This window comes from Anomaloglossus baeobatrachus, chromosome 10 (genome assembly GCF_048569485.1).
Source record: "Anomaloglossus baeobatrachus isolate aAnoBae1 chromosome 10, aAnoBae1.hap1, whole genome shotgun sequence".
In the NCBI taxonomy this organism is placed as follows: Eukaryota; Metazoa; Chordata; class Amphibia; order Anura; family Aromobatidae; genus Anomaloglossus; species Anomaloglossus baeobatrachus.
This window is the reverse complement of record NC_134362.1, coordinates 87,097,938-87,125,327: the sequence shown is the minus strand read 5'-3', so window position 1 is coordinate 87,125,327 and position 27,390 is coordinate 87,097,938. Positions and strand designations below refer to the sequence as shown.

The 27,390-nt window shown below is 40.9% G+C and overlaps 1 protein-coding gene across 3 annotated transcripts in view; it reads right to left on the bottom strand.

Annotated features, from left to right (window-relative positions):
* The window catches only part of BBOX1 (gamma-butyrobetaine hydroxylase 1), a 217,628-nt gene that overhangs the window by 23,210 nt on the left and 167,028 nt on the right, over window positions 1-27,390 (bottom strand). For all 3 annotated transcript variants that reach the window (XM_075326519.1, XM_075326517.1, XM_075326518.1), the window contains exon 5: window positions 6,452-6,557. In XM_075326519.1, the coding sequence (XP_075182634.1) occupies window positions 6,452-6,557 (106 nt within the window). The remainder of the gene's footprint in view (window positions 1-6,451; window positions 6,558-27,390) is intronic.

Sequence of the window (27,390 nt, the reverse complement as noted above, 5' to 3'; positions counted from 1 at the left end):
TGCCAGTGTGAAGTATAGTGAAGAAATGAGAGGCCTAGAGGTGTCAGATAGAGCCCAGGTGACCAGGATATGGACTGCTGCTAAATTGTGTTTGAGAAGAAGGAGTAGGAGGAACCCCTGTGGGAAGAGTACCGGTGGAGATGAAACGCGGACCAAAGCAATCCAGAAATTGAAGAAAAATAAAGTTTAAGCGTTTGAGAGAAGAAACGTCGTCGGAACTTTAATTAGTGAAAGTGAGAAAGTGGTGTCACCTGAACGGTTACGAAGTTCTCCTGTGTATGGTGCGTCGACAGGGAGGCGAGGGGTTAACAACAGGCTGTGTTGCGGCCTGTCGTCCCCTGCAACCACGATTACAACCGCTGCCTGCCCCGTGCCCCATGCCACAGGTACATCAGAATGCCCTCATGGGAATTTCCTCCTTTCAGTGTATAAGATGTGTGTACGTCCCTCAGGTACCCCCCCATAGCAAGGCTGACAGACATCAGGACACAAATATTGTCACATGTCCTTGACAAGTCTTATTTTTGAGACGTTTTATGATAGTCAGCACTTTCCATGTGCCATATTCACACTTTAGGAAACAAGGGTGAGAGAAAGCACCAAAAAGAAAAATGACCTGAGCTTAGCCGATCTTTTTTACCCTCTAATAAACATTGCACCATATTTGTAAATGGCCCTTAATAATCCAAAATCAAAGAGTGCTGTTCTAAATGCTTCCAGCCACATTAAGCAATGGTATCCAAGACACACATTTTAGACATTTCTATGGTAATTACACAATCCTATAGACAAAAGCTGAACATCTGCGCCCTGCTACCTTATAGTATGAGCTTATGCAAGGACACAATAGCTTATTAAAGATGATTTTCTGAATCTTTCCCAGTTGCCGTGAACAATCACTGTTTAGTGATGCACATGTGCTGACATGATAGCCCTCCATGTTTATACTAAACTCTTTGTAGACTTTATTGAATACAAACAATACAGCTCCAGTGATTGCAAAGTTAATTGAAATAACATAAATCACAGATGTAACGTTCTCAGGTGACGTCATGTACAGATTAACAGTCCAAGCGAATATATAAGGTTTTGTTTGCACGAAATGCTGGGGCTGGACAGAATTCTGTAATCCTATGGGTGTATGTAATCCTTGGCATACACGTGGATGTGACCTCACAAACACATCTGTTCTCATGTACACGGTTTTCTATCTAGGTTTTCTCTTTGAAGTTTTACAATATTCACATTAAATGGTATGTGCTTTATTAGTCTAAGGGACTAAATGAGCTTTCAAGAACTTGTGATTTTAAGAAATCTCCATTCAAACATTCCCCCCTGATGCTTCAAGAACTCTGATTTATAGTAAGAATATAAAACCTTATGTATCTAAGTTTCAATGTTAACATGTTTTCCAGTTTAGAAACTCCATTTTCATATACCGTATTAGGAATTACATTACAATTATATGAAAATTAACCCTTGAGAGTGCCTTGTACCTATTTGATTGACCAAGAAATAGACAGGTCCAAGAAATAGGCATGGTTATCCCTTCATCAATGAACCCTTTTTGGTCATCCCTTCATCAAGGAAACTTTCTTGATCATCCCTTCATTAAGGAACCTTCTTTTGTCATCTCTTCAGTGAGGAACCCTTTTTGGTCATCCCTTCTTAAATTAACCCTTTTTGGTCATCCCTTCATCAATGAACCCTTTTTGGTCATCCCTTCATTAATTAATCAATCAATCAATCTTTGTTGGTCATCCTTTCATAAATGGGGGTGTGACGCCCCAGGGCTGTGGGGTACTCGGTCCCGGGCGTGTGGTGCGCAGGGGGGGGAGACAGTCGTGGTTGCGGCCGATGTCCGGTTCCGTGACCCTGGGGGTCAGTCCGATAAAAAAGGGGTGAAAAATGAAGACAAATAAAATAAAATAAAATAAAAGCGTTTTCGACTACGCCACTTGCGGTTTGCAGCCAGGTGTTTGAAGCCGCCGCTGCAGGGTCCTGCTGGGGCTGGTGGAGTACTGCTGCTTAGGTGTTTTGGGCCCTCCACAAGCACGGCTAGGCCCCAGCAGTGGATGATGAGGGGGCAATAGTAGGGGACAGTCAATGTATGTGTATGGAGGCGAGAAGGAAACAGTCCACACCGGTATTGCAGTTTCAACTTGCCCTTTTTTACTTGTGGCTTGGTACCTGGACACGCTGGTGCCGCTTTCAGGTGTTCCCGCTCCCCTTGTTCTCCGTGCCAGTTGTGACCTGGGGTAGCTGTCCTCTGTGCACACTCATTTGTATTGGACTCCTGTGGCTTAGAGCTTCTGGGGGAGCCCCTCCATTTCAGTCTTGGTCTTATTGCAGGCAGCCTGGAATATTTAATGGGTGGACTTCTGTCCCTTGTCCCAGGTCCCCTCTTTGCTGCTGATGCTTCAAACTCTTTGGTTGGTGAGGGACCCTGGAGAGCCCCTCACCTGGCAGATTTAACAGTTGACCATAAAGTATCCCGCTGTCCTAGGGTCTGCACCCCACCTTGTGCTGAGTCCTGTGAATCTTGGTTCCGGTCCCTTGAGTATTATACTTCGACAGGTAACTCACGGTTCCTGGAGTCCTGGTTCCTTACTCCACAGTCCTTGTCTGCTCTACAGCGTCCTGTTCTTACTTTAGGTCTTTACACCTTTCCTTCTCTACTTCACTCCTCACTCCTCCACTTCCAACTCTCTCGGCTCTACTACACTTCTAATTCTCCTTTACACTTCCTCCCGCCAACTTCTCAACTGACCACTGGCCCCTCCCCTTGCTGGGTCTCTCCCTACAGATTGGGTGGCAATTAGCCAATAAGTGCCCATCCCTTTTACCTGTTGCTAGGCAGTCTCCCAGTCTGGAATTGGGATTATGTATGTGGCCTGAGGGTGCTGGTGTGTTGACTTGCATGGATATTCCGGGTTTTGGGTTTCCACAGGTTACATTTTGTGGCACCTGATACCTCAGGGGTGTTACAAACCCTTGCTGGTCATCCCTTCTTAAAATAACCCTTTTTGGTCATCCCTTCATCACTGAACCTTTTTTGGCCATCTCTTCATCAATGAACCCTTGTTGGTCATCCGTTCATCAAGGAAACCTTGTTGGCCATCCCTTCATCAATAAACCCCTTGTTGGTCATCCCTTCATAAATGAAGCCTGTTTTGATCATCCTTTCTTCAATGAACTTTTTTTGGTTATCCCTTCATCAATGAACCTTTTCGGTGACCCTTCATTAATTAACCTTTTTTTTGTCATTCCTTTGTCAATAAACCCTTGTTGGTCATCCCTTCATCAATGAACCCTCTTTGATCATCCCTTCATCAATGAATCCTTGTTGATGATCCCTTCATAAATGAAGCCTTTTTTTGGTCATTCCTTCTTTAATGAACCCTTTTTAGTCATCCCTTCATCAGTGAACTCTTTTTAGTCATCCTTTCATCAATAAACCCTTTTTTGCTCATTCCGTCATCAAGGATCTCTTCTATTAACTAGGGATTCTTCTTAGCAGAATGAAATCTGGGCTCAGATTAGTTGATAAAGGCAACTTGCTAACATTATAAGAAGTGAGATACAACTCAGTTGAAACAAGTTCCGTGAAAGATTTGTTTCAATAAATGTAAAATTAGAGAGTCTCTGTGTAACATAACACAGACGTCTTGTAAATTTTACATTTAGCAAAATAATGTTCATCTTGCTATAAGGTCCCTCTGCTAAAAAAACATAACTTGTCAAGTTGTTCTGGAGATTCTGGAGACAGCATTAGACTGCGGTTTCTTGAGGGTCACACTTTCCTTCCATGCAGAACATGTATACAAGCACTTTGTTGTTTGTAATCTTTGCTTTAATGTATCATTTGATAGATAGGATTCATTGATATAGTTTTCTAGGCATATTTTGAATCATCATGCCATTAGAAATAGACCCCGGCGATAAGTGCTTGGCTTCAAAATCACTTCCAAATGACATTGTCTATTGCTATATCAGTAGAGCTCTTTATTGTGTTAAAACCAGGGATCAGTCTATATCAAGAGGGCTGCTAGAACTGTAATGGAAAATTCTGGGCCTCAAGGTAAAATCAGCGACACACCTAGAATTTTCTATTTAAAACAAATTCTCCTCAAGGATTAGGGTCTAGATGAGACTACTACTCCTAGAGCTCCATCCCTGAGGAGTTCCAATGCTCATTTCTAGATAACATAAAAAAAGAATCTGAATATTGTATTGTATTTTAAAAGGAATGTATCATCAAAAATATCCTCCAGTTTAAATCATGCTGCTTTGTTAAATGGTTTTTTTTTTCAATTTTTGATGTTTTGCCTTTTAGTACATTAGAGACTAAGATGATTGTGAATGACACTGAAATTCTGAAATAATAAAAAAGACATCAATGTGTTATATACTACACCCTTATACTCTCAACATGGGGGCAATACATAATACATAGATGTCTTTTTGTTATTTCAGTTTCACTTGGAGTACTTCCTTAAAGATGTATTCCCATCTCCAAGATCCTATCACAATATGTAAGTGTAATAATAATATTAGCAAATACCTCCAACTAGAAATGTAGTATACAGTGGGTGCAGAAAGTATTCAGACCCTTTTAAATGTTTTACTTTGTTTCATTGCAGCCATTTGGTAAATTCAAAAAAGTTCATTTTTTCTCATAAATGTACACTCTGCACCCCATCTTGACCGAAAAAAAACAGAAATATAGAAATGTTTACAAATTTATTAAACAAGAAAAACTGAAATATCACATGGTCATAAGTATTCGGCCTCTTTGCTCAGTATTGAGTAGAAGCACTCTTTTGAGCTAGCACAGCCATGAGTCTTCTTGGGAATGATGCAACAAGTTTTTCACACCTGGATTTGGGGATCCTCTGTCATTCTATCTTGCAGATCATCTCCAGTTCTGTCAGGTTGGATGGTGAATGTTGGGTGAGGGCTCTCCAGAGATGCTCAATTGGGTTTAGGTTAGGGCTCTGGCTGAGCCTGTCAAGAATGGTCACATAGTTGTTCTGAAGCCACTCCTTTGTTATTTTAGCTGTTTGCTTAGGGTTATTGTCTTGTTGGAAGGTGAACCTTTGGCCAAGTCTGAAGTCCAGAGCACTCTGGAAGAGATTTCCTTCCAGGATATATCTGTACTTGGCCGCATTTCATCTTTCCTTTAATTGCAACCAGTTGTCCTGTCCCTGCAGCTGAAAACACCCCCATAGCATGATGCTGCCACCACCATGTTTCATTGCTAAAATTGTATTGGACAGGTGATGAGCAGTGCCTGGTTTTCTTCACACACACTGCTTCGAATTATCACCAAAAAGTTCTATCTTCATCTCTTCAGACCAGAGAATCTTATTACTCATAGTCTGGGAGTCCTTCATGTGTCTTTTTGCAAACTCTATGCGGGCTTTCATATGTCTTGCACTGAGGAGAGGCTTCTGTCGGGCCACTCTGCCGTAAAGGCCCCACTGGTGGAGGGCTGCAGTGATAGCTGACTTTGTGGAACTTTCTCCCATCTCCCTACTGCATCTTTGGAGCTCAGCCACAGTGATCTTGGGGTTCTTCTTTATCTCCCTCACCAAGGCTCCCACAATTGTTCAGTTTGGCTGGACAGCCAGGTCTAGGAAGAGAAAAAAGTAGGACCAAGCGTCACCTTGGACAGGTGCTCTGGAGTAATTAACCTTGGACAGGTGTTCTGGAGTAATTAACCTTGGACAGGTTTACTTTTTACAGGTCTAGGAAGAGTTCTGGTGGTCTCAAACGTGTTCCATTTAAGGATTATGGAGGCCACTGTGCTCTTAGGAACTTTGAGTACTGCAGAAATTCTTTTGTAACCTTGGCCACATCTGTGCCTTGCCACAAGTCTGTCTCTGAGCTCTTGGCAGTTCCTTTGACCTCATGATTCTCATTTGGTCTGACATGCACTGTGAGCTTTGAGGTCTTATACAGACATGTGTGTGCCTTTCCAAATCAAGTCCTATCAGTTTAATTAAACACAGCTGGACTCCAATGAAGGAGTAGAACCATCTCTAGGAGGCTCGTAAGGAAATGTACAGCATGTTACTTAAATATGAGTGTCTGAGCAAAGGATCTGAATACTTATGACCATGTGATATTTCAGTTTTTCTTGTTTAATAAATCTGCAAAAATATCTACATTTCTGTTTTTTTTCTGTCAAGATGGGGTGCAGAGTGTACATTAATGAGAAAAAAAATGAACTTTTTTGATTTACCAAATGGCTGCAATAAAATAAATAGTGAAAAATTTAAAGGGGTCTGAATACTTTCCATACCCACTGTAGTTCTCCTGATTAATTATGTTGCTTACCCCATGTAGGACATTACAGTGGCTTAGGTATCCATGGTTACGACCACACAATTTTAATACCGTCATGCTTTCAATCCCCAAATTATTCCTTAAGCAATGTCGCACTTACCCCTGGAGGATACTGCAGAGCAGGGTAATCAGTATGAAGACTAAGTTTTCCAGATGTATAGGCCACATTATTTGCATCAATTTTATCTTGAACGTGCCAAGTGTATCTGCAAAAGATAGCTGACATTAACACGGCATTGTGCACTTTTCAGTTTAGTTGATATGAGACATATGGGAAGGCCTTCCATTCCATGCTTTACAGGTGGACATAATTTGGTGTGGGTACAGATCCTGAGTCATGTATATTAGATATTATTGATCAGATGACCCAACAATTGAAAATCTGTCTATTAACATTTAATAATGAGTTGCAGATCATAGACCTATAAAGAATCCAATTGGTATAATGTATAAAAAAACCATTAGAAATCTAAGAGAGCACCAAAAGTGTTAAAAAAATAATAGCACAGATTCAGCAAAAATATACGTCAGGATTTCAGAAAAAAAAAAATACTTTAAAGAACTGGCAAAGGACCATAGCCGGAAGTGAGACTATGCCAGAGCCACCCAGCTCCATTCTAGGTGATTAATGGGTCTCTCGCTAAGGCCCCCTTCACACGCACGTGCCTCCAGTACGTGTTTGGCAGTTTTCTCACGTACCGGAGACACGTACACACGTAAACCTAGGTATTCCTATGATGTCGGACACACGTAAGTATTTGCGAACGGAACGTGTGTCCGTTCCATACTTAAGTGTGTCCTTGTGTTTCTCACGCCGACATCTCCGTTTTCTCCCCGGCATCACGGGCGTCACACAGAACGCAAACGTGTCACACGTAACACACACGGACCACACGGATGTGTTCCGTGTGACACGCTCCAGAGACAAGACGTGTCTGTGAGAAAAACAAAAAAACATTACTCACCTTCTCCAGCACTGCAGTCTCTGCCGCTGCTGTCACTTGCTGCTGACCGCCGCTCATTATGCTCATTGAATATTCACTTCACTGCGGCCGGAAGCAGCAGCAGTGGGGAGTCGGCAGGACCGGAGACCAAATATTAGCACCACGGACAGCGACGCCAGGGACAGGTGAGTAGAAAGTTCCCGTTCTCCGTGTGTTATCACGGATAACACATGGAGAACACACGTAGCCCATACACACGGGTCACGGAGGGCAAAACGCACCTCTGACACATCTGTGAAAAACGTGCGTGGTTTTTCATGGACGTGTGAAAGAGGCCTTAGGGAGAGATGTGTTAATCACCTCTGCTGGGAAGAGCCAGCCAGAGGCAGAGCTCGACTAGTTATGGATTTTTAATGAATATCATCTCTAAAATGCCGAAGTGTTTCAGTCAAGTATATACCTTGCTGCAATCATGCAACCAGTCTCTGATTTATGCTGCCGTGGTTTGGGCAGCATGAATTAGATTACAATATCCCTTTACAGAAGTTCAAAGGTCTCTCATTCATGCCTAAGAAAAAACTATTTACTGATGTCTCATTTCTTTTTTTCCTCTTGGCTCAACATATTCTGAGATGTGTGGCTATAATAACTTGAAACCATATTCAACATACAGTGCCAAAGTATGAGTGATTTGAAGATCCCATTCCTTTCTACAGTACTGTATGATCTAACATATCGTCTACTGCTCTTTACCTTTGCCACAATAAGCTGGACAGCAGCAGAGGAAGACTAAATCCACTACATAGAAAGTAGGGATGAGCAATTCGATACATGCTACCCTTGTCTGTAGTTCACTCTTGTGTAGTAGGTGGTCTCCACCTGGCATGCTTAGCAGACTAGTCAGTAGGCTTCAAAGGGTGTCATGTAGAAATGGGCAAATAGTGAAATATTTGTGTTTGGATTATGCTTACCAAATACCTAGTACTATTCCAGTATTTGTCACAAATAACAAACCTGATGCAAGTCAATGGGGATCCCAAGTATTTTTCTTGAATATTTCGCAGAAAAATGCTCGGGTTCACCATTGACTTGTGTTAGGTTCATTATTCGTGAAGAATATTGGAACAGTATTCGGTAATTGGTAAGCATAATTCAAAGACAAATATTTCACTATTTGCCCACCTCTAGTGTCACGGCATCACAGGGCTTAGTATGCAACAGAGTCGCTGAGGATGTGCGGTTAAGAACGTAGCTTAGTGAAGTGGAGGCCGACTGCTACCGAGGACCAGACTGGACACCGAACTAGGGCAGTGTGAATCAAATCGTTCATCTCTAATAGAAAGTAATTTACTAACTTCCAGTACTTATTTCTGACTTTTATACAGTATTTATTGTTTACTGTGGAGTTAACATCTGGGTGCTCTACTAACTATTATAGCGGTAGTATTCCATTAGTATTCCATTAATTACTAGTATTCCATTTATGGTATCAAGCTACAATGGTTGGGTCTTCCAATAGATGTCCTGGAACCTATGAACACTGCAACTTGAGGGGCCACTTTAAAAATGTAATTTTAAAGGTTTAAATGTAAAGCTCTCTATCAAGTTATTCCATCTTCTAAGTACTCCTCTCTATACATCTTTCTTTCTGATATTGGCGCGATATGTGTTCCAGATGACTCTTCAAACTCTATTTTGACACCATGATAACTCTCCAACAAAAGAGTCAATAAAAGATCAACTACTGTCGTCTTGTAGGAAAAGACTGAGTATTTGACTTTGAAGTTAATAACTGGTTGTCAGCATCACTTTGTTCATGTTACAATGGAGATTACATTTAAACATTTGTCAGCCTTAATGGTATCAATCTTTGCCTCTAATATAGAAAATCCATTATGTCTGCGTTATAGAGTAAAAACTACTTATTACAAGTGTTTACGATTTCCATTGTTAACCCTTTTATGAGCACATTATTTTTCTTTTCTACGCTTCTTCCTTTCTCTACCCATTTCCCAGAGCCATAACTTTTTTATTTTTCCATCAACATTGAGGTTTCATTTTTTTATGTGTGACAAGTTGTAGTTTTGAATGACAACATTCACTTTTGGTGTTCATGCGACAACTTGATTACCTTTAATTGTATTTTTGGACAACATGCCGTGACCCAAAAACTGGAATTCTCTACTTCGAGTTTTATAAATGTTTCAACTGAGAGATCTCAAAATAGTTGACTCATATAACAGAGGACAAAAACTGGATTTTCAACCCAGCAATCTCACGGTTTGTTTCACAAACATGGTAAGGCTATTAGAAAAATCCTGCAGAAAAAATATGGCTCTGTGTTTGGAATCATATGTTACAGGAGACATGGAGACATTTGTAAAATCAAAGAGCTCCATAAAGAACATTTACTATGGCATTCATCAAGCTAAAAAGACATAAACGTCTTGGACAGGTGATAAGATTCATGATCCTATGTGATCCTATTTAGAGAGGAACCAAGTTGGAGATTTTTAGTCCCTGAATCATAGGCAACACGAAACACAGACAGGCTCCTTTTTTTTTTTTACAAAGCGTTTTCATTTACTGTAAAAGCAGTGGCTATGAAACATCCCAAAACTATTGAAAAGTATAAAATGATTTGTTTGTTACTAAGATTTCTTTAAGATGTATTTCTTAAATCTGCTCAATAGTTTAAAAATAAGCCAGATACATGGAGAAGGGACAAGGTACAGCTCCGTGTTGACCTTTCCATTACCAGCTTGACTAACTTGCGTTTCCTTACTTATGTGTAGGACAAAAACCTGTATGTAATAAAGGGAGAAGTCAGAGGGGAACCACCTTCTTGACTTCTCTCCATGTTTCTGGTGCTTTTTTTTAACCCCTTAACACAATATTACATATGTGTATGTGATTGCGGGGGTGGCCATGTCTGGGTTGGGCTCAGGAGTCAAGGTCTCTCCAGATGTGGTTAATGCTGACTATGTTACATAGTTGACATCTGTATGTAATTGCAGCAACTGTAGTAGAGTTTTGATAGCTGCTATTAACCATTTAAATGCTGCTATTAAACTCTTAGAACAGCGTTATTGCTGATGCTTGCATGCACTGATTCCCATCAGTCCACAAAAAGCAATTTTAACCAATGGGTTACCATGGCAGCTGGAGGCATGCTGCAGCCCCCCCATCTATGTCAACCTGGTTCTTCTTTTGGTGCTTAGTCACAGGCTGATTTTCACTGTATACTGCAATACCATACCTTCTAGCATTACCAGATTCAATGAGACTGTCCCGACACATCAAGGCTTTGTTCCAACTTCCAAATACTCCCTTTTCACTCCATGCGATGTTTTCTTACCAATGTCGTCATCACTCCATCACAGGTTCTCCTCAGGGGCAGGAAATGCACCTCTCAGCACACATTCACATTCATTACATTAACGATAGTCTTCTCTTGAGATGTGGTCTCTTATGGAATTGAGCCCACTACCTCTATCTTTGCAGGCATTAGGTAAAGCTGAACCAAAGCCTATATTGATCAGCATTTGGTGCACTTGAAGCTTTATTACAAGCAGTGAAGCCAGAAGTAGATTTTACTGGTACATAGACATACAGCTGTACATACCAGTGTATTTCAATGTACCTGTATTTTAGAGGTGAAGAAAAAGTCTGATTTTATTTCTTCCTATAAAACTACTAAAAAAAGAAAAAAAAAATCATAAAAATTTCATTTTCTCTTCATTTTTTTTGCAAGGCTTCTCTTGCACAAAAATTCAGCCGTGTTTAACTGTTCACTCAGAAGCCGGAACATGTGAACAGAGATTCGTTTTTTACACATAAATGTATGTGTTTATTGTTTTGATTGCTTTTTCAGGCTATTTTTGGAGTGGACCCTCCAGACAAAGAAGTTGTGTGCCCATTAGTGATGAGTGAACACTAGCATGCTTGGATGCTCGGAACTCGAAACAAGCAGGTTGGACACTTATACGGGCTTAACTCAAGTACCGAGAATAATTGACGTCAATGGCAAACTCAAGCATTTTGTCGGGAAGATCTTTACATGGTAGTGAACGCTCATCACCAAGCGCCCATATCTTAATACAGGCTTCAAAGCCCACCAACAGATCATGTTTTCAGGATTTTCTGAGTACTGTATTTCACAGGCATTAATCTCATTACCTATGCATTAATATCACCTGCAATACTAATACTGAAAACATGATTTGTTGGTGGGCCTTGAGGACTGGAGACAGAGAACAATACCCATATAAAGGCTGTTCGCCAATGTCTGACCATTTAAAATGCCTTGCAACATGATTAGAGATATCAACCATGGCAGATGTCATCTACAGACAACTATTCTTTGCCTCTCATGAGTGTAGAGCGTGGTCTGAGTATGTAGCCTTATTGGCAATGCTCCATATGAGCTAATATGCATATTTTGTTCCCATAATGTATATCTAGCCAGACTCCAAAATCAGCTGATCACTTTATAGAGAGCCAGAAGTCCCCACATCATCCCACAATAAGAGAAGAGCACATTTTATTGCGTTCAAATAGAAGTTTGTAATACAACACGTATCATCGACTATATGAAGCAACGGAAATACAATATTCATAAAAAGAGAGAATACAGAGGAAATGGTACACAGCACACACTGACCAAATATCACAAATTTTGATCATAAAGTGAAGCTTCTGATCCCTAAAAGCCTTTAGGCACCTCAGACCCAATGGATAGGGCACGAATGCAACGTCTATAACTCAGACCATAATGTTACAGAGTTTGTTGTAAACTATACAGCATAAAACTTGGGAAGTCACAATCCACTTGAATAAGATTCAATTTGGCATTAGTCGTGCTTCACCATCATCTATGTTACTAAGGCATAGTAAAGAGTAGCCTTTTACATCTTTTTAGCTTTATTCATACATTTCATAGTTTAAAATTCTATTCATAAAGCTCCTATGTATCTCCATAGTTTAATGAGAAACGGCCGACCACTGGGGACTGTAAATTAGCGAAGCGGTGTTTTTCTTAAGACGCACAACGTCCAGAACATCTCAATTCTCACTTGCATATTCCTTGTTGAGTAAAATGTGACCTCTTCACCTATCACACAGTCTTACAAGGCATACCCTGTACATTCTCACCTCTACATACCAGGAAGCTGCTACTTTCACACTTACACAACTCACCTTAGTGTTTACTCTGAAAGTAACTGACAGCTCACCCAGACTGCTCAAGACTGACCTTCTAAACATGACTCTAACCTCAGACGTGTTTCTACTGTTCCTTATTCAGTCTAAAAAAAAACTTGCCTGAATTCAGGATTTTAGTTCTGTTTGACCAGCAGCTAGTTGTTTATGAATAGTGCTTTCTTTTTTGACCTAAAAACAAAATAACTGGACTATTTTTATACTTAAAGTGAATATTTACAATTGATCACCATTAAATCTTTAGGTGAAAACATTGTATTATTGAAATCAAACTCTTTGTAATCCCTGACAAATCCCTTTATTTTTGATCGACTGCTTCAACACTTTTTTTTTCTTCAGTCTAAGTCTCACACATGTGCCATTGACTCCCTTGCATAATCACATGCATAATCTCCCTTAGAATAACATTGTTTCCAAGTGTAAAATTCAAGGATGTGGCACATGCACAAAAAGGGCACACTCGATAACTCAGGATATCATAACTCAATTACTTGAAGTTCTGGACCAGATAAACAAGCCCAAGAGGGTGGCATGCGGCAAGGTTTGTTGTGGAGAGCCTAAGCACTTGCAGGGCTCCGGATGGCTCACAAGAAACTGAAAGTCTCCCTTTAATTTAATCTCCTGTTTTCCAACCTAACCCGTTTCTTCAAATTTCTTCATAATTCTCTCTCATCTACGTATATAAACAAGCATAACAAATATATTCCTCTTCTGCTGATTACAGTTTATCACCATCTGAAGATATTGAAATTATACATATTAAGACCTGTCAAGCTCATTAAAAAGGACCTGTCAATTATTCTGAAATATTTCTTTAAGTAAATACCCATGAATAATTCTTGAAATAACAATCCTGAAGCATCTGTTTTGCTCCTAGAATTGTATAGATAAACCAACAACTGTTTTTTGCAATTCCTCTTCTCAAAATTGTGTGTCCTTAAAAAGTCTGACACTTATCAGTGATGAGACATGGTCTGTGTACACACTCCCAAATGGTAATGTCCTTTTGTAAAAATATTAGAACATTACTAAAAAAAACCCCCAGAGCAATGGGAAAATGCAGACTTCTAAGATGAATTCTGGAAGAATAGTTATCTGCATTTATTCACTAAAACAGACATTTACTATCAGGAGTGGTAAAAAGTCCTAGAAAACAAACATTTAAAAAAGGGCCCAATGCTGACCCATGAAGTACATCACTGATAATGGTAGAACAGCCTGGGTATGTTTAATTAATAACTGTACTGAGTTATTAATCACTATTAATCAGTTATTTATAGTTATTAATCCAATAATACCTATTTTTTTTCCTGTCTGGCCATTTTTAAGCAAATTTACTATAATTTATTAGTGTTAATCCAGTCGAGAGCTGATATAGATTTGATTTTCTGCTGAATGAACGGCAAGAGGTGCACCAGATTTATTAATAGGTAATGTGCCTTTTAATATATTAGGCACATCTTACTACAGTACACTCTTAAGATTGCCACACATGAGATAACTGTTGGCTGAACATTTTTTTGTCTGAGAACGATCTCTCCCAACGCCCCCACACACATGAGCATTCGGCTTTCCTGAGTGTTCATGTGATTTCAAAGGAGACAGGAGAAAGACACTGGAAGACACCTCTGCACTGAAAATAAAAGTATTGAGTCTTGAAATTCCAACTGCCCAGTCCTCCTTTCCTCCCACATTATCTATTAGGGGGAGTTGGAAGGCCCACATACACATCATATTGGTGTCTAGACCCACCAAAATTGGCAGATTTGTTCAACTTTCATTTAATGTGTATGGGAACTTCTCCCATTTGCATACAAAACATTAGATATAATAAGTTCCCATAACTGTTCTTGTGGACAGTAGATGAACCTAAAATGATACAAGTAAGAATTAGTTTCTAAAGTACATATCTCACCCTACCATAATGGGAAGAAGGTTTTAAGATGAGGTACTTCTGTAAACTGCAAAAATGAAAGAACTTAGCTGTTTTGACAAGATGTTTCAAAGACTTGCTCTCTCGTATGTCGTTTTAATAAAAATAAGATCGGAACTTTGCGAAAAAGAAACATTTCATGCTTTCATATGAATTGCTTCGCTTTGAATTCAACGTGAAAGCAGGCTATCCAAATATGATGGTAAAGGATTTGCAGCTTTAGTAAAATTAGCTTTCATTAAAGAGAAACTTGCTTTAAAAGAAACTGTTCAGAAATTAGACCCCTTCAATATCATTTATATGACTGTGTAGCCCTTTAAATGTCAACCACTTTAAGATCACAAAGTGCTTCTCCAGTATTGAGACATCACATTTTGAAGTTGTGTCTGTTAGTGCATTGGAACGTGATGATGTACTTACAGCTGCCCAGCCTTACACTGTTTTTCCTACCAAGTAGCACCCTTCCCTGGCTGATTGACAGGTCCAGTCCATGTATCAGAGCAAAGGATTTTTCAATCAGCCAGTGGGTGCTGCTAGGTAGGAAATAAAATGTGAGGCTGGGAAGCTGTAAGTGCATCATCACGCTCCAATGCACATCCAGACACAACTTTAAAATGTGATTTCTTGATGTTGAAGTAGCAATTTGGGGTCATAAAGAGATAGATTGGCTAATCTTTAAAAGGTCTATACAATCATATTTATAATTTTAAGGGGGCAGAGTTTCTGACATGTTCCCTTTAATTAATTTGCAGCTCAAATGTTCATTACAGAAAGCCATTGGAAACTTTCTTAACCAAATATATTGTTCAATAGATCACTGTCTAAATCAAACTCAAGCTGAATAAGAAAAAAAAAATCTTTCCCAACACTCCTTGAATTCAGGAATGTTCTCGAGGGAGTGAGAAAGAGTTGAAAAAGGATGAGCTGCGAGAGTAATGTATTAAGAATTTACACACAGCAGAAAGACAGCTACTGCAGCGATGGCTTCCTCCACTCTCCTGTATAATAAATCACAAACTGCCAATCAAACTGCCATTACTTGGGGAAATGTCACCACTTTGTAAACAAAACAAAATAAACTCTTGAAGGGTGATCAAACCATCCGGGAATAAGACATCCGTATAACTTTTTGGATCCCTCTGAATACACATGAAATGTTTACATGAGGTCTTCTGTGTATAGTATCACTCTTGTGGCCAGAAAATTCCTAGTAATAAGAAATAAACAACCACTGTCATATCCCCCGAGTTTAACTGTGAACATTTGCTGTGACCGCATTTCTTTGATTATCATCATATTGGGCTCATCAAGTGTACTAGTATAAGACGTTAACACAACTCATATGTGGTCTAAAGTTAATACGGAGAAGGAAACCTTCTTGATGCTGTGTTCTAATCTGGAAAGAATGTAGACGTCCTGCCAAAAAACTCCGGTCCCCCTCACCCCCCCTTTGCTCCCCTTGCGTTCATTTTAAACTTTTACAGACAAAGAGTTATACCATGTCCACTGCACACATTGTTAACCTCTGTGTTGAGGTGGTAAGGACAAGAATGAACATTAACCCAGACTTTTACTATCTGAATTAGAAACCCCCCTTTGGCAGGGATTCCCTGGCTGTTCTGGTTACAGCGGTGAAACAGACAGAAAGTTTCAGAATGGGTTTTGGCAAGAGAACCACGTGATTAAATTACACATGTCTAACCCGTTCTTCATGTGCTATTAAAATAATGCAGTAATGAGAATAATATAACTTACAAAGCTGATACAAGCACATAAAGTACAGATTGCTTAAACCAAACCAGGATTTCTAGCTCCTGTGGCATAAGAACATTGCAGGTTGAAGATTAGGATTAAGGAGCATGGTGTGTTACATAGCTATAAGAGTTAAAATAAACAAGAATGACTGGATAGGTTTTTAAAATGGAACTTGATATTATATGGATTGTTATAAACATTGGTCAGTAGGTCAGCCCATGGAAGATCACGGCTATAAGTGGCCTACGATCTCTTAGTCAATTAAAGGATTCATCAAAATTAGTGCATTGTATAGAAACAAATTCAACTGATAGTTGTTCCTCCAATGCATTTTGCTCTCACAAGTTTATCATGCCTCTAGTAAATAATGGAGAACCTCCGCTGCAATCATATAGGATTGGTGCCCAGAAAAAAATACTCACTTACTCCTCCCGGAAGAAGCGGTCTTGTACCGCGAAATGGCCGTCGGAGGTTCCCCCCTGGTCTGGTTCCCCTGAACCACCTTTGATTGGGTAAGCGCCACTATCTGGCTTTTTTTTTACGGTATTGGATAGGGCTATTACTACTCATGTTATCCTTTCATGATTGTGTTATAAGAATTTACAGCCTGTTTCCACCCGCAACTGAATTGTACTTTACAAGCTGCATTGTGTGCCTTACCTATGTCACTATTTACTGTGGTTTTAATATCTCATTACAATAACTGCACTATGATTGTAATTGTGGTTTACGGGACCCTAGTGTTTATTCCCTAGCTTAAGCTCTTAATGTCCTGTCTATACATATACTTTTTTACTATTTATAATAAACTTTTCTAAATTGCACGCAACAGCTCCTTTTTCTTTGTTTATATAAAAATGCTAACATAGTAGAAAAATATTTCTGGCACACATACGAATTCACACGGGATATTGTGATATATAATGTATGCTTATTCTGCAAAAAAGTCAACCATCAGTTTTGCCAACGTTTCGGCTAAGTGGTGATTAATTTCCTGAGGTAGACAAAGGAATGAATATTTTGCAGATATAGGGCACAAACAGTAAATGATGCAGCCAGGGGATAAGAAGAGGCAGGGAGAGTCAGTGAGACCCGGAAAGTTTGTGCTGGCGCCAGCAAGGAGCAGCTGGGTGCAAGGATTAGGGTCCGGTGTATAGACTGTACAGTAGCCAAACACTACTACCGGACAAGTGACTGACTTGCAGGGCTGTCCGGCTGCTCAGCAGGGTTATTCAGATCCTTGCTGTAATCTTTGGCACATTGTCACACCCTGTTTAATAACCCAGCAGTTTGCTAGGGATTCCTAGTTATTTTATTTAATTTCCCTAATCTGCTTGTGTTCGTTTTTTAGTGTTCTTGATCCTTATTTGATTTGCAACTCTGATTTTTGTCTTTCTATCTACTCTCCAAGATCCTGATCTCTACTACTTTAACCCTACTTTGCCATCCTGGTACCTGATACTGGCTATTTCTCGAATATGTTTTTGTTCCCGGTTCTGCCCCTGGTTGTCACCCCAGTTACTGATCCGGCTCGTGTGACCACTCTTGCCTCATGCTCACTCCTCTAGCCAGAAGCTAATTTTTGGAGGCAACTCAGGAGTGAGTTCTGAACCCTGTGGAAGGGTTAAAGGGTAAAGGCCAGAGATCCTTTGTGATCTACAAGATGGAGTGGCTAGTATCAAGTCTGTCCAATATTTCCTCTTCAAAATGACATCCTCTGACACTGTGACACTCTCTGGGCTTTATAGCCTTGCTGCATGAACTGTGCCCCCCATGACGATTTACTTCTAATGTCTAATCAACTTAGAAAATGGAAATATAGAGGCACACTACTGACACACACATAATGATTTGTAATAAAACAATAAAAAAAAAACAATTTTCCATGAATAAATTTAAATTGATCTCATATTAGTAAATTAGAAAATATATCATTAGCCTAACTTGCTTTTTCAAGTACAGAATTATTATTTTTTACATTTTTCTACTCATTTGCTCTTGTGACTCTGGAAAGTGCAGCCATCTTAACTGTTGCGTAGATCCTGAATTATTGTATATTTACTGAATATCATTATATTTTTCTATTAGAAAGATGCACATGACAAGTAGGGCAGGACGGATCTAGGTGTAACTCCTTCAGGTGTAATTTAAAGTGGGAGCTGGAAAGATTTAGGAGTTCCAATTTTCCTATAAAGAAAACTATAAAATAAGAAGAACATCTATCATTGTCTAGAGGACATTAAAAATTGTCTACAATATGTTTATTAAATAGGGAAAAAGGTAAGAATAGTCCTGATTAAAGGGTTGTTCCATCAGGGGAACGTGTTTGTATGCTCATAATTCCCACTCTGGCTGACTCCGCTCATATATGCATTACATGGAGCAGAAAAGAATACCTTAATGAGCCTTCTGCAGATATAATTGATCAGGCCGTCATAGAGGATCTCTTTATGAGATGACTTTATTAAGGGGAGGGAAGTTAAACTGTTATTCCCATCTCCAATATTTAGTAGGAGTAAATAATAAGACTTTAGGCACAGGAAGAAAAAAGGAACAGCACTCACCGGTAATTGCTGTGAAGTATTCAGATTTATTCCATGATCGGAGGATACATGCTTCGGCGTAACAGGGAGGGAATGAGGATGGTTAGCACAAAAAGACTACGGCCGTTTCGCCCCTGTAGGTGGGGCTTCGACGGGTCTTACGAAGCCCCACCTACAGGGGCGAAACGGCCATAGTCTTTTTGTGCTAACCATCCTCATTCCCTCCCTGTTACGCCGAAGCATGTATCCTCCGATCATGGAATAAATCTGAATACTTCACAGCAATTACCGGTGAGTGCTGTTCCTTTTTTCTTCCTGTGCCTAATGTTTCATGCTCTGATGCTTTTGGAACAAGCACCCCGTAGCTGTATTCAGTATAGTCCGACCTGGAAGTTTTCTCTTGTCACAGCAGAGATTAATAGCACCGTGTGTGCTTTCTGCAACTAGTCGCTGTTTGTTTAATGTGGACAGTCCTCAGTGGAAGTAGTGCCCCGCAAATCCTTCTTGCTATTACTGTAAATAATAAGACTATTAGCAAATACCTCCAATTAGAAATGTAGTATAGTTTTTCTGAAATGTCACTTACCTTATGTGCAGGGCATTACAGTGGCTTAGGTATCCAAGGTTACGGCCATGCATATAGGGAAAGTTAGAGGCTAATGGTCGTAATAATGGATACCTAAGCTACTGCAATGCCCTGCACATGAGGTAAAGGACATAGCTTATCAAGAAAACTAGACTACATTTCTTATTGGAGGTATTTGCTAATATTCTTATTATTACACCTACTACATGTGGAATCTTGGAGATGGACATACCCCTTTAACTATATTTTGAGTAAGTATATCTTCAGTCTAAACATCAAGGAGACTTTGTCGTGTTTGGCAGTGGCAGGATCCGTGCCTCCTTGGTCCCATCTATTGGATTTTCCTATCTGGGGGAGCTGATTTATTTTTATTTATCTTGAGTCTGCTTATTTTATGGATATTTTATGTTTTTTTTCTTCTGTTTTATGGCATTTATAGGATGTCAGAATCACTAAACATAGGTCATTATTTAATATGGTATTTACCAACTGGGCATCTCTGATATTTAGCAGGCTTACCATACATACTATTGCTCAAAAATTGGACAACTATGGTTCAATTATGCAATTATTACAATAAATGTGTCCATGTCTGTACCATTTTTCCTATAAATTTTCAAGTTTGTAGACAGCGCATGCTATACCATACTAATAATCTTAATGTACCTTGTAACAAGCTTCTTCCTGTGTTAAGACAAGAGGTGAATCAGTCATGGATACATCCATCTCCCATTATACAATTCTCAGCGGCACATGTGTTTCCTGTCTGGCTGTCAAGCCCCCGATGAGCTTCTTAGAATAGCAGAGTCTAATACAAACATGTATGCATTTCATCTAAAAGTCTGAAACTATTAAAAATATTAGACATCTTGCTGGAAAATTTTTGCAAGCCTCAATGGGGAATTAGCCTTTTCATATCCTCCAACATACTGAATAAAATATAGGTGCACTCTCCCGTCCCCCAAGAATAGTCAAAGTTTTGCTTGGTGAATTTCATGCTTCATGCATTTGATGCATTTTCTAGGTTTTATGGCTAAAGTTCCTGAAGATGAACCATAGATGTACTAATGACAATCTGTGCCAACCACTGAAGATACTCCACCACAAATATGCCTCAAATACTTTCGGTTGTCTGTTTTAGTACAACGCCTTAATATCCTCTATGATCCTGTCCCAGGTAGTCCTTTTGCATTTTTACCCCAGTTTTAGTGAATGCTCTAGGTAGCACCCAATAAGCTATTGCATATAGTTATTCCCCAAATTTTATTTTATGTTATGCCAAATTCATAAGGGCTTTGGAACTTGGGTATAGAGTGAATGGAGTGAACATGTGCGTGTGCGACCTGCAGTCCACTCTTTGTCTACTGAAGTTCTGGGGAAACCTGAGCATTGTACTTGGATTCTTCTGCAGTCCCATTGAACAATGAATGGAGCAGACATCAAGCACTCCCTTCACAATGGTGTTCTGCAGAGCCCCAATCTCAGGATCATGGTGAGTTCCAGAGTTTGTACCTCTAGTGATCTGTAAGTCATTCCTTATCTAATAGATGGGATATAACTTAATATATTAATAGTAACCCTTTAACTTAGGTGTTACTGGAGATTTCATTACTAAGCTGACACGCTGAGTTTTGCACAAACTTTACTGACTGTCATGGTGGCATCGGTCTCTGTTCACATTGCAGATTCTGACACTCTGCTCAATGGTTTCCCTGGAGTCTGGAATCAGTACAGGCAGACTTAGGCATCGACCTGTGTTATGAGTCGTAGGCAGGCTAGCAAGAGTTCATCTATGCTAGTCTGCTTGTGAGCCTCCTTTGATCACATGTGGTGGGAAAGCCAATCATATTTACTCCCGTCCTATTTATGTTGGATGAAATTGTCTACCCATGCCAACTATAGGTTTTTCTGTGCTGGTCTGTGAGCTTTGCTGTCCCAGACATTCTGGTGATAGTGCTGCTTTTTGTTTGGAGCAGTTGTGGAGTTTACCCCTATGGTCTTGTTGCTTCATTCCTGCTCCTGTTTTCCTCCTAATCCCTTATATCTTTGTGTATGTGTGCTGAGTGGCAGTTTTGGTTTCCCCTATCTGTCTATTTCTGTGGGCTGTGGGTTTCATCTCACTTCTGCCCCTCTCTCCCTAGGGGAGGGTGTATCAGATTTGGACTGGTTAAGAGCAGGGCCAGGAAGGAGACTCAGGCCTTTCAACCATTAGTAGTATCCTTGAGGTTAGGGATAGCTTAGAACTCCATAGCTTGAGCGCCAGTCAGGGAGCCCTGGTTTCCTGCTATCCCATAGTAATTTTGACATAAGCATATTTATCAAGTGAAAAAAATCTTGACCAAACTGAAAACAAAAGAATAGAAAAGGGAAATGGAGGATTATTGTTATAATAATTAAAAATTATGCTACATTTTCATTAGAATCTTTACATTTGGACAGTTCAAATTTTTAATATTTTGGATTCCCAACTCTGCCTTCTTAAATTATAACCATGAACATTTTATCTAGAAATTTTTTAATTAATGTCGGCTACAAAATTACCATTTTTGCTACGGAAAAAGGATAGGGTCACATTTAAGAAAGATAAAGCCAGGGGAAAAGGAAATCATGAAAAGCCGATTACACTTTTTTATCAAGCGGCAAAATGAATACTGTAAAATGTACTTTCTATATGTAATTCTAATCATTACAGCTCACAGCCCTCGCTACTAAGACACGGTCAATCAGAAATAATTCACTGATGCCTAAGGACTCATACAACATCCTATGTTACCGACATCTGGAATTTGTCAGATGACGTATTCATTGCTGGAATTCACAGAGGAAATGAGACTAGATGATGACCCCGGTACCTTATGTTTTCATTGGCAGACCAAATGGAACCTTTTCGCGTCACACATGAAATATCAAATACCGACTATTCATGGTAACCAATTCATCTGTGGCATTCCTTTTTTAATTTGTGCGCAATGCATAAATGCAATGACGTAGGTACAAATATGGTCCTATGTAGAGTAGCATTAGTATTCGTAAGACAGTAGACAGCAATGCATGCACATAAACACATTCCTATTTTATGCCATACGAATAACTAGAATTTTGTGAGGAACTTGGTAAATTCATTGTGAATGCCTCAAAAATGGCAAATCTAATGTGAGTACAATAAATATTGATTGAAATGAACCTAAAAATAAATGTAATGAGGTGGAACACAAAAAACAAAAAAAATATTCTATTGACAGGATGCTGGGGGCCCCAATGATCAATGAGTCTGAGGAGCATGACTGTAGCAATCTTAACACATAAATACTAATGCTCGATTCAATGTCTGTAGGACAGTGTCAAGGCATGGATTAGGGGTGGGTCTGGCGTGAGCCCAAACACACAACAGGAGTTACAACACAACAAACAAGGGGTACACCAGGGACATTTTACCAACGGTGAGCCCTAGGAATAGTGAGAGGGAAGATGGACACCTCCACCACTGTTGCCAAGCAGGAACCTGAAGCCCTGAAAAGACCCTACAATAGCGCCTAGTTATGGAGTGGGCAGGTGAGGGATGCTAGCCCACCACTGCACTAGAACAACACACCAGGGAAGGAAGAAAGACAGGGGAAGCACAACAACAGACTGCTGTAGTCAGCACCGAGACTGCAGCCACCACAGCAACTTCAACACAGCATTTCAGCAGATCCTTCTACCTCCAGGACCAGCAACCAAATGGCAAAGAGAATAACTGGCACCCTCTAAATGAAGTGGCAGTGGTCCTAAACCGGAAACACCTGAGCTGGTATTAGCCCGCTTGCTTGCAAGGAATACTGACATTAACCCTACGACTACCAAAGGAAAAGAAAGCACGTTTAATATTAAGAGTCAAGCATGGCAATAACTCTCAAGTCCTGAATCTGTCACTAATCTCAAAATCCAGAGAGACAGCCGCGACAGACAGATGACAATAGCGTTGTACTTGACTATCTATTTAGTCCCATAGACATTGAATAGAAAGGTTGGTCATTAACAATACTTCATTCACATTCCTCTGCAAAGGGGGCTTGGGACCCACATTCTTGGTGTCCCAGTGACATGATCTCCAGAGACTATCAGGGGCTACCCCATTTCATAGCTTTCTTTAGAAGGGATATGCATATATACATTCAAAGGGGTAACTTGAAACTTCTGGAACCAAGTAGAAAATTCTTGCACCGAAGCCCAAGTGAAGCTGACTCTCTGCATCCTCTGGAGCAACACCCCTGGATAGACTTTTAATGGTACATATAAGTACAATCCACTTATTTTCTTTTGCAAATGATAGAAGCTATTTATGGGTCTGTATGGCCTGGAACATCCTATTCAGAGATAAAGAAAAAAATCACGGTATGGCTGCTTTGCTAAGGATGATGGGAAGGGGGAATATGCATCCCTGAAACGCGTTGTGGCACAGTTATCTGTAATAAAATCCTTAAAACCATCACCTTATCTTCATCCTTAGCAGCGCAGCCATACCGCGATTTTTTTCTTTATCTCTGAATCTTGTATCTCCTTGTGGAGCTCACGGGGCTGCTGCAGCTTATCTGGGATTTGTCTGCATCTATCAATGCTTGCCTGAAGGGCTGGTGAGTCATCGGCATTGTATTCAGAGGACTGTCCATCCCAGAGGAGGAGCTGGAACTCAGCCCTGGTCCGACGGCTGTGATCTCCATGTGGGATTATCGATCGTGTGAGCGGCCGCCGAGGAAAGGACTCCTGTGGGCTGAAAGGATCGGCTCCCTGCTTACGCCAAGTTGTACACCCTGTATTTCCCTAAGGCTATTTCCCCAGCGTTGTACCTGATGTACAACAGTACCAGGTGAGTGTGTCCATCACACTGCTTCACTCCTATAATCAGTTTTCACACAGGAGCTCCCTCTCTGTCCTTTACTGGAACATCCTATGTCATATTGTACCACCCTGGTGTTGGTCGGGCTGCTCGGATCCAGGATCGTGGTGGCTCGAGTGACCCGGACCTGGCTTGGCGAACACTTTGATCCGTGAAAGGGGGGTATTTACAGGGGAGAAGTTTGTGACACCACCTGTGGGTTGCGATAATGGGAGTACCCCTGCTGCTGGAAGGAGTACCGGGGCAGATGGAGTTAAGCAGCCTGATGTTAGTCCCTCCACAGGTAGGGAAGGCCCTGGGCTCAGGGGTGTTGGTAGTTATTTGGGAGCTCAGGGTGCAGGGATCAGGGTACTCACTGCGGTAGTCTTGGTGCTGGATGAGGTTTATAAAGGAGACACACACTGCAGGTAAACCAAAGTCTCTGTGTACCACAGTCACTGCGGGGAGCTCGTCCAGGTATCCGCTCCCATCGGTGTCACTTGGTATTCCGGAGCCTACCCTTGTGCACAATTTAGTTGTCTGCTTGTGAAGCTGTTAGGACCCCGCTCACTATGTGTAGTGTAGCTGTACTCTTGAGGGCTGGCACTTGGGACTTCAGTGGGCTGATTTTTGACTGGAAAACCCTGTCTCCCGCGTTGTGCTGATGCCCCCAATCTCTGAGCTATGTGGGAAGATCCCTGAAGGTCCCCTTCCTCTGCAGGTTAATTGCCAGGACGTTGAATCGGCTCCTGACCTAGGGTCCTGTACCCTGTCATGCTTGGTACCGGTCAGTTCTTTTGGACTTGCTGGTGCCGACAGTCTTCCTAGACTATGTCCTTTGCACCCTTTTCCAATGTCACTGCTACCGGTCCCCGACTCCTCTGGCCCCAGACAACCGTCTGCGACCCAACCTCGGTCTAGCTCCCCGGGAGCTAACACCCCAGCTCCTCACTCTTTGAGGGCTCTCACTACTCTCTTGCTTCCTCCCTCCCACCAGTCTGCCTGACCCCTAGATGGGTGGCCCTTTTCCAGCTAGACCAACCCACTGGTGTGTCTGACAGGTCATGATGTTAGGTGTTGATTGGGATTTGTGGTGCTGATGGTAGTGACATTGATTTCTTAGGAACCTGGAACTATGGGGGGGTAGGCCCTGCACCCTGGATGCAGTACCCAGTAAGGATGCAGTACCCTGGGGCACCCTGATGTACTCAGGGGCGCCACAATATAGTTTATCCAGAATTCTGAATTAATAAAGGTGAGTCCTTTTATTCCGGACACTAATCTATCAGCCAGAGCTAAGAACGAACCTTTCCTGTTTTGGGGGGGACCCTATATGTCCATTCATTACACTTACAATGAATTGATTTACATGACAACTGTGTGATACTGCATTTCTCCTGACATAAAAGGAAATTGAGCCAATACAAAGGGACAATGGTCTGCAATATTCTTCTCCTTGGACACAAAGTCAAAAAGGCTTCAAGGAACGTACTTGAAGAAAAGTCCAATAAATAAGAAGAGGCAGTGTCCAAATCCATGGTGAAAAAATAATCCAAAAATTTATTCTGCCATGTAAAAAGTTGAAATTTTTCGACCTATAAAAAGGTACTTGATAAACCTTTTTATAGATCGAAACGTTGTTACCTTTTTACATGGGAGAATACATTTTTGGATTATATTTTCACCCTGGATTTGGACGCTGTCTCTTCTCATTTATAAAGGGAAATTGAAAGCATAGTCTCAGGTTTTTTCATTTATTAAATGGGTTGTCTTATGAGTAAAATCCTTGCCATATCAGACAAAGAAAAAAATATTTAACACAAAACTGCTGCCTTACATTATAAAAGATGATGGTTAGGGATCTGTGGTGATCAGCTAACCAACAAAGATTTACAAAAGCAGAGAACCTCATGGTACAATTCAGGCACATCTCACAGTAGATCTTAAAGCGCACCAACCACCTACATAGCCTAAAGCCAGTGCTATACTGGCACTATGAGGCTGATTCTCTACATACCTTTAGTGGTCAGCAAGCATGTATAGATTTTAAAATCCAAGCAAGTAAAGTTTGGAAAATTAACAGCTTGTTGAGTGACAGCAGCTGTCGATCAGATAATAGCTGAGGTGGGTATTAACAGTTATTCCCTCCCCCTGTTATTTATGCTAATTCTATTACAGAATTGATTTACTTTTTGACTATTAGGACCTGTGCTGATGTCATACCCATGTGAGCAGAAGGGGTGGGGCCTCAGCCAACAGAAAAATGTTGATTCCTGGTAAGAGCTCTGTTGGCTGAGGCCCCACCACTTCTGGTCACATGGGTATGACATCAGCACAGGTCATAATAGTCAAAAAGTAAATCGATTCTATAATAGCATTAGCATAAATAACCAGGGGTGGGGAAAACTATGAATACCCCCCAGATATTATCTGATCTACAGCTGCTGTCACTCAACAAGCTGCTAATTTTACAAACTTTACTTTCTTGGATTTTAAAACCTATACATCCTAGCTGACCAATAAAGGTATGTAAAGAATCAGCCTGATAGTGCCAGAATTGCACTGGCTTTAGGCTATATAGGAAAATCCCAGTGATTGGTGCGCTTTAAGGAGTCCAGATGACCACAAGTTGGGGATCCTCGCTATAGACCTAGAATACTGCAATTCAGACATTAAAGAAAATATGCAGTCACTTTAAAGTCACTATGCTAAAATTAAGGCTTTTTTGACTTATGATGTGCTTTGATTTAAGAAAGAGATTCCTTGACAGGGGCGGACTGGCCCACCAGGAGGTCGGGAGAACCCCCGGTGGGCCCCTGCTATTGATGGCCATGCCCCTTAGGCCCCGCCCCCCTATACCCCCTGGGCCCCTAGGATATGTGTGAGAGGCCCCCCCCGGCCGGTAATTTCACTAATCATATCGGCACATTGCCGATATGATTAGTGACAATCCGATTCCCTCTGCAGCGGCAAGCAGGGAGAACGATCGCTTTGCTTTGCCTGCTGTCACTGTTGCTCTGACTTCTCTGCGCAGCGACACTGCAGAAGGAGGCAGTCTCAGAGCGATGACTGCTTCCTTCCTGTGCAGGTGCTGGCAGCATCACGCTGCGGAGGACGGATGGAGGGGGAGCGAGCTGGGGCCCAGGGGAGCAAGCAGGGGCCCCAGGGGGGGGGCGCTGGGGCCCAGGGGAGCGAGCGGGGGC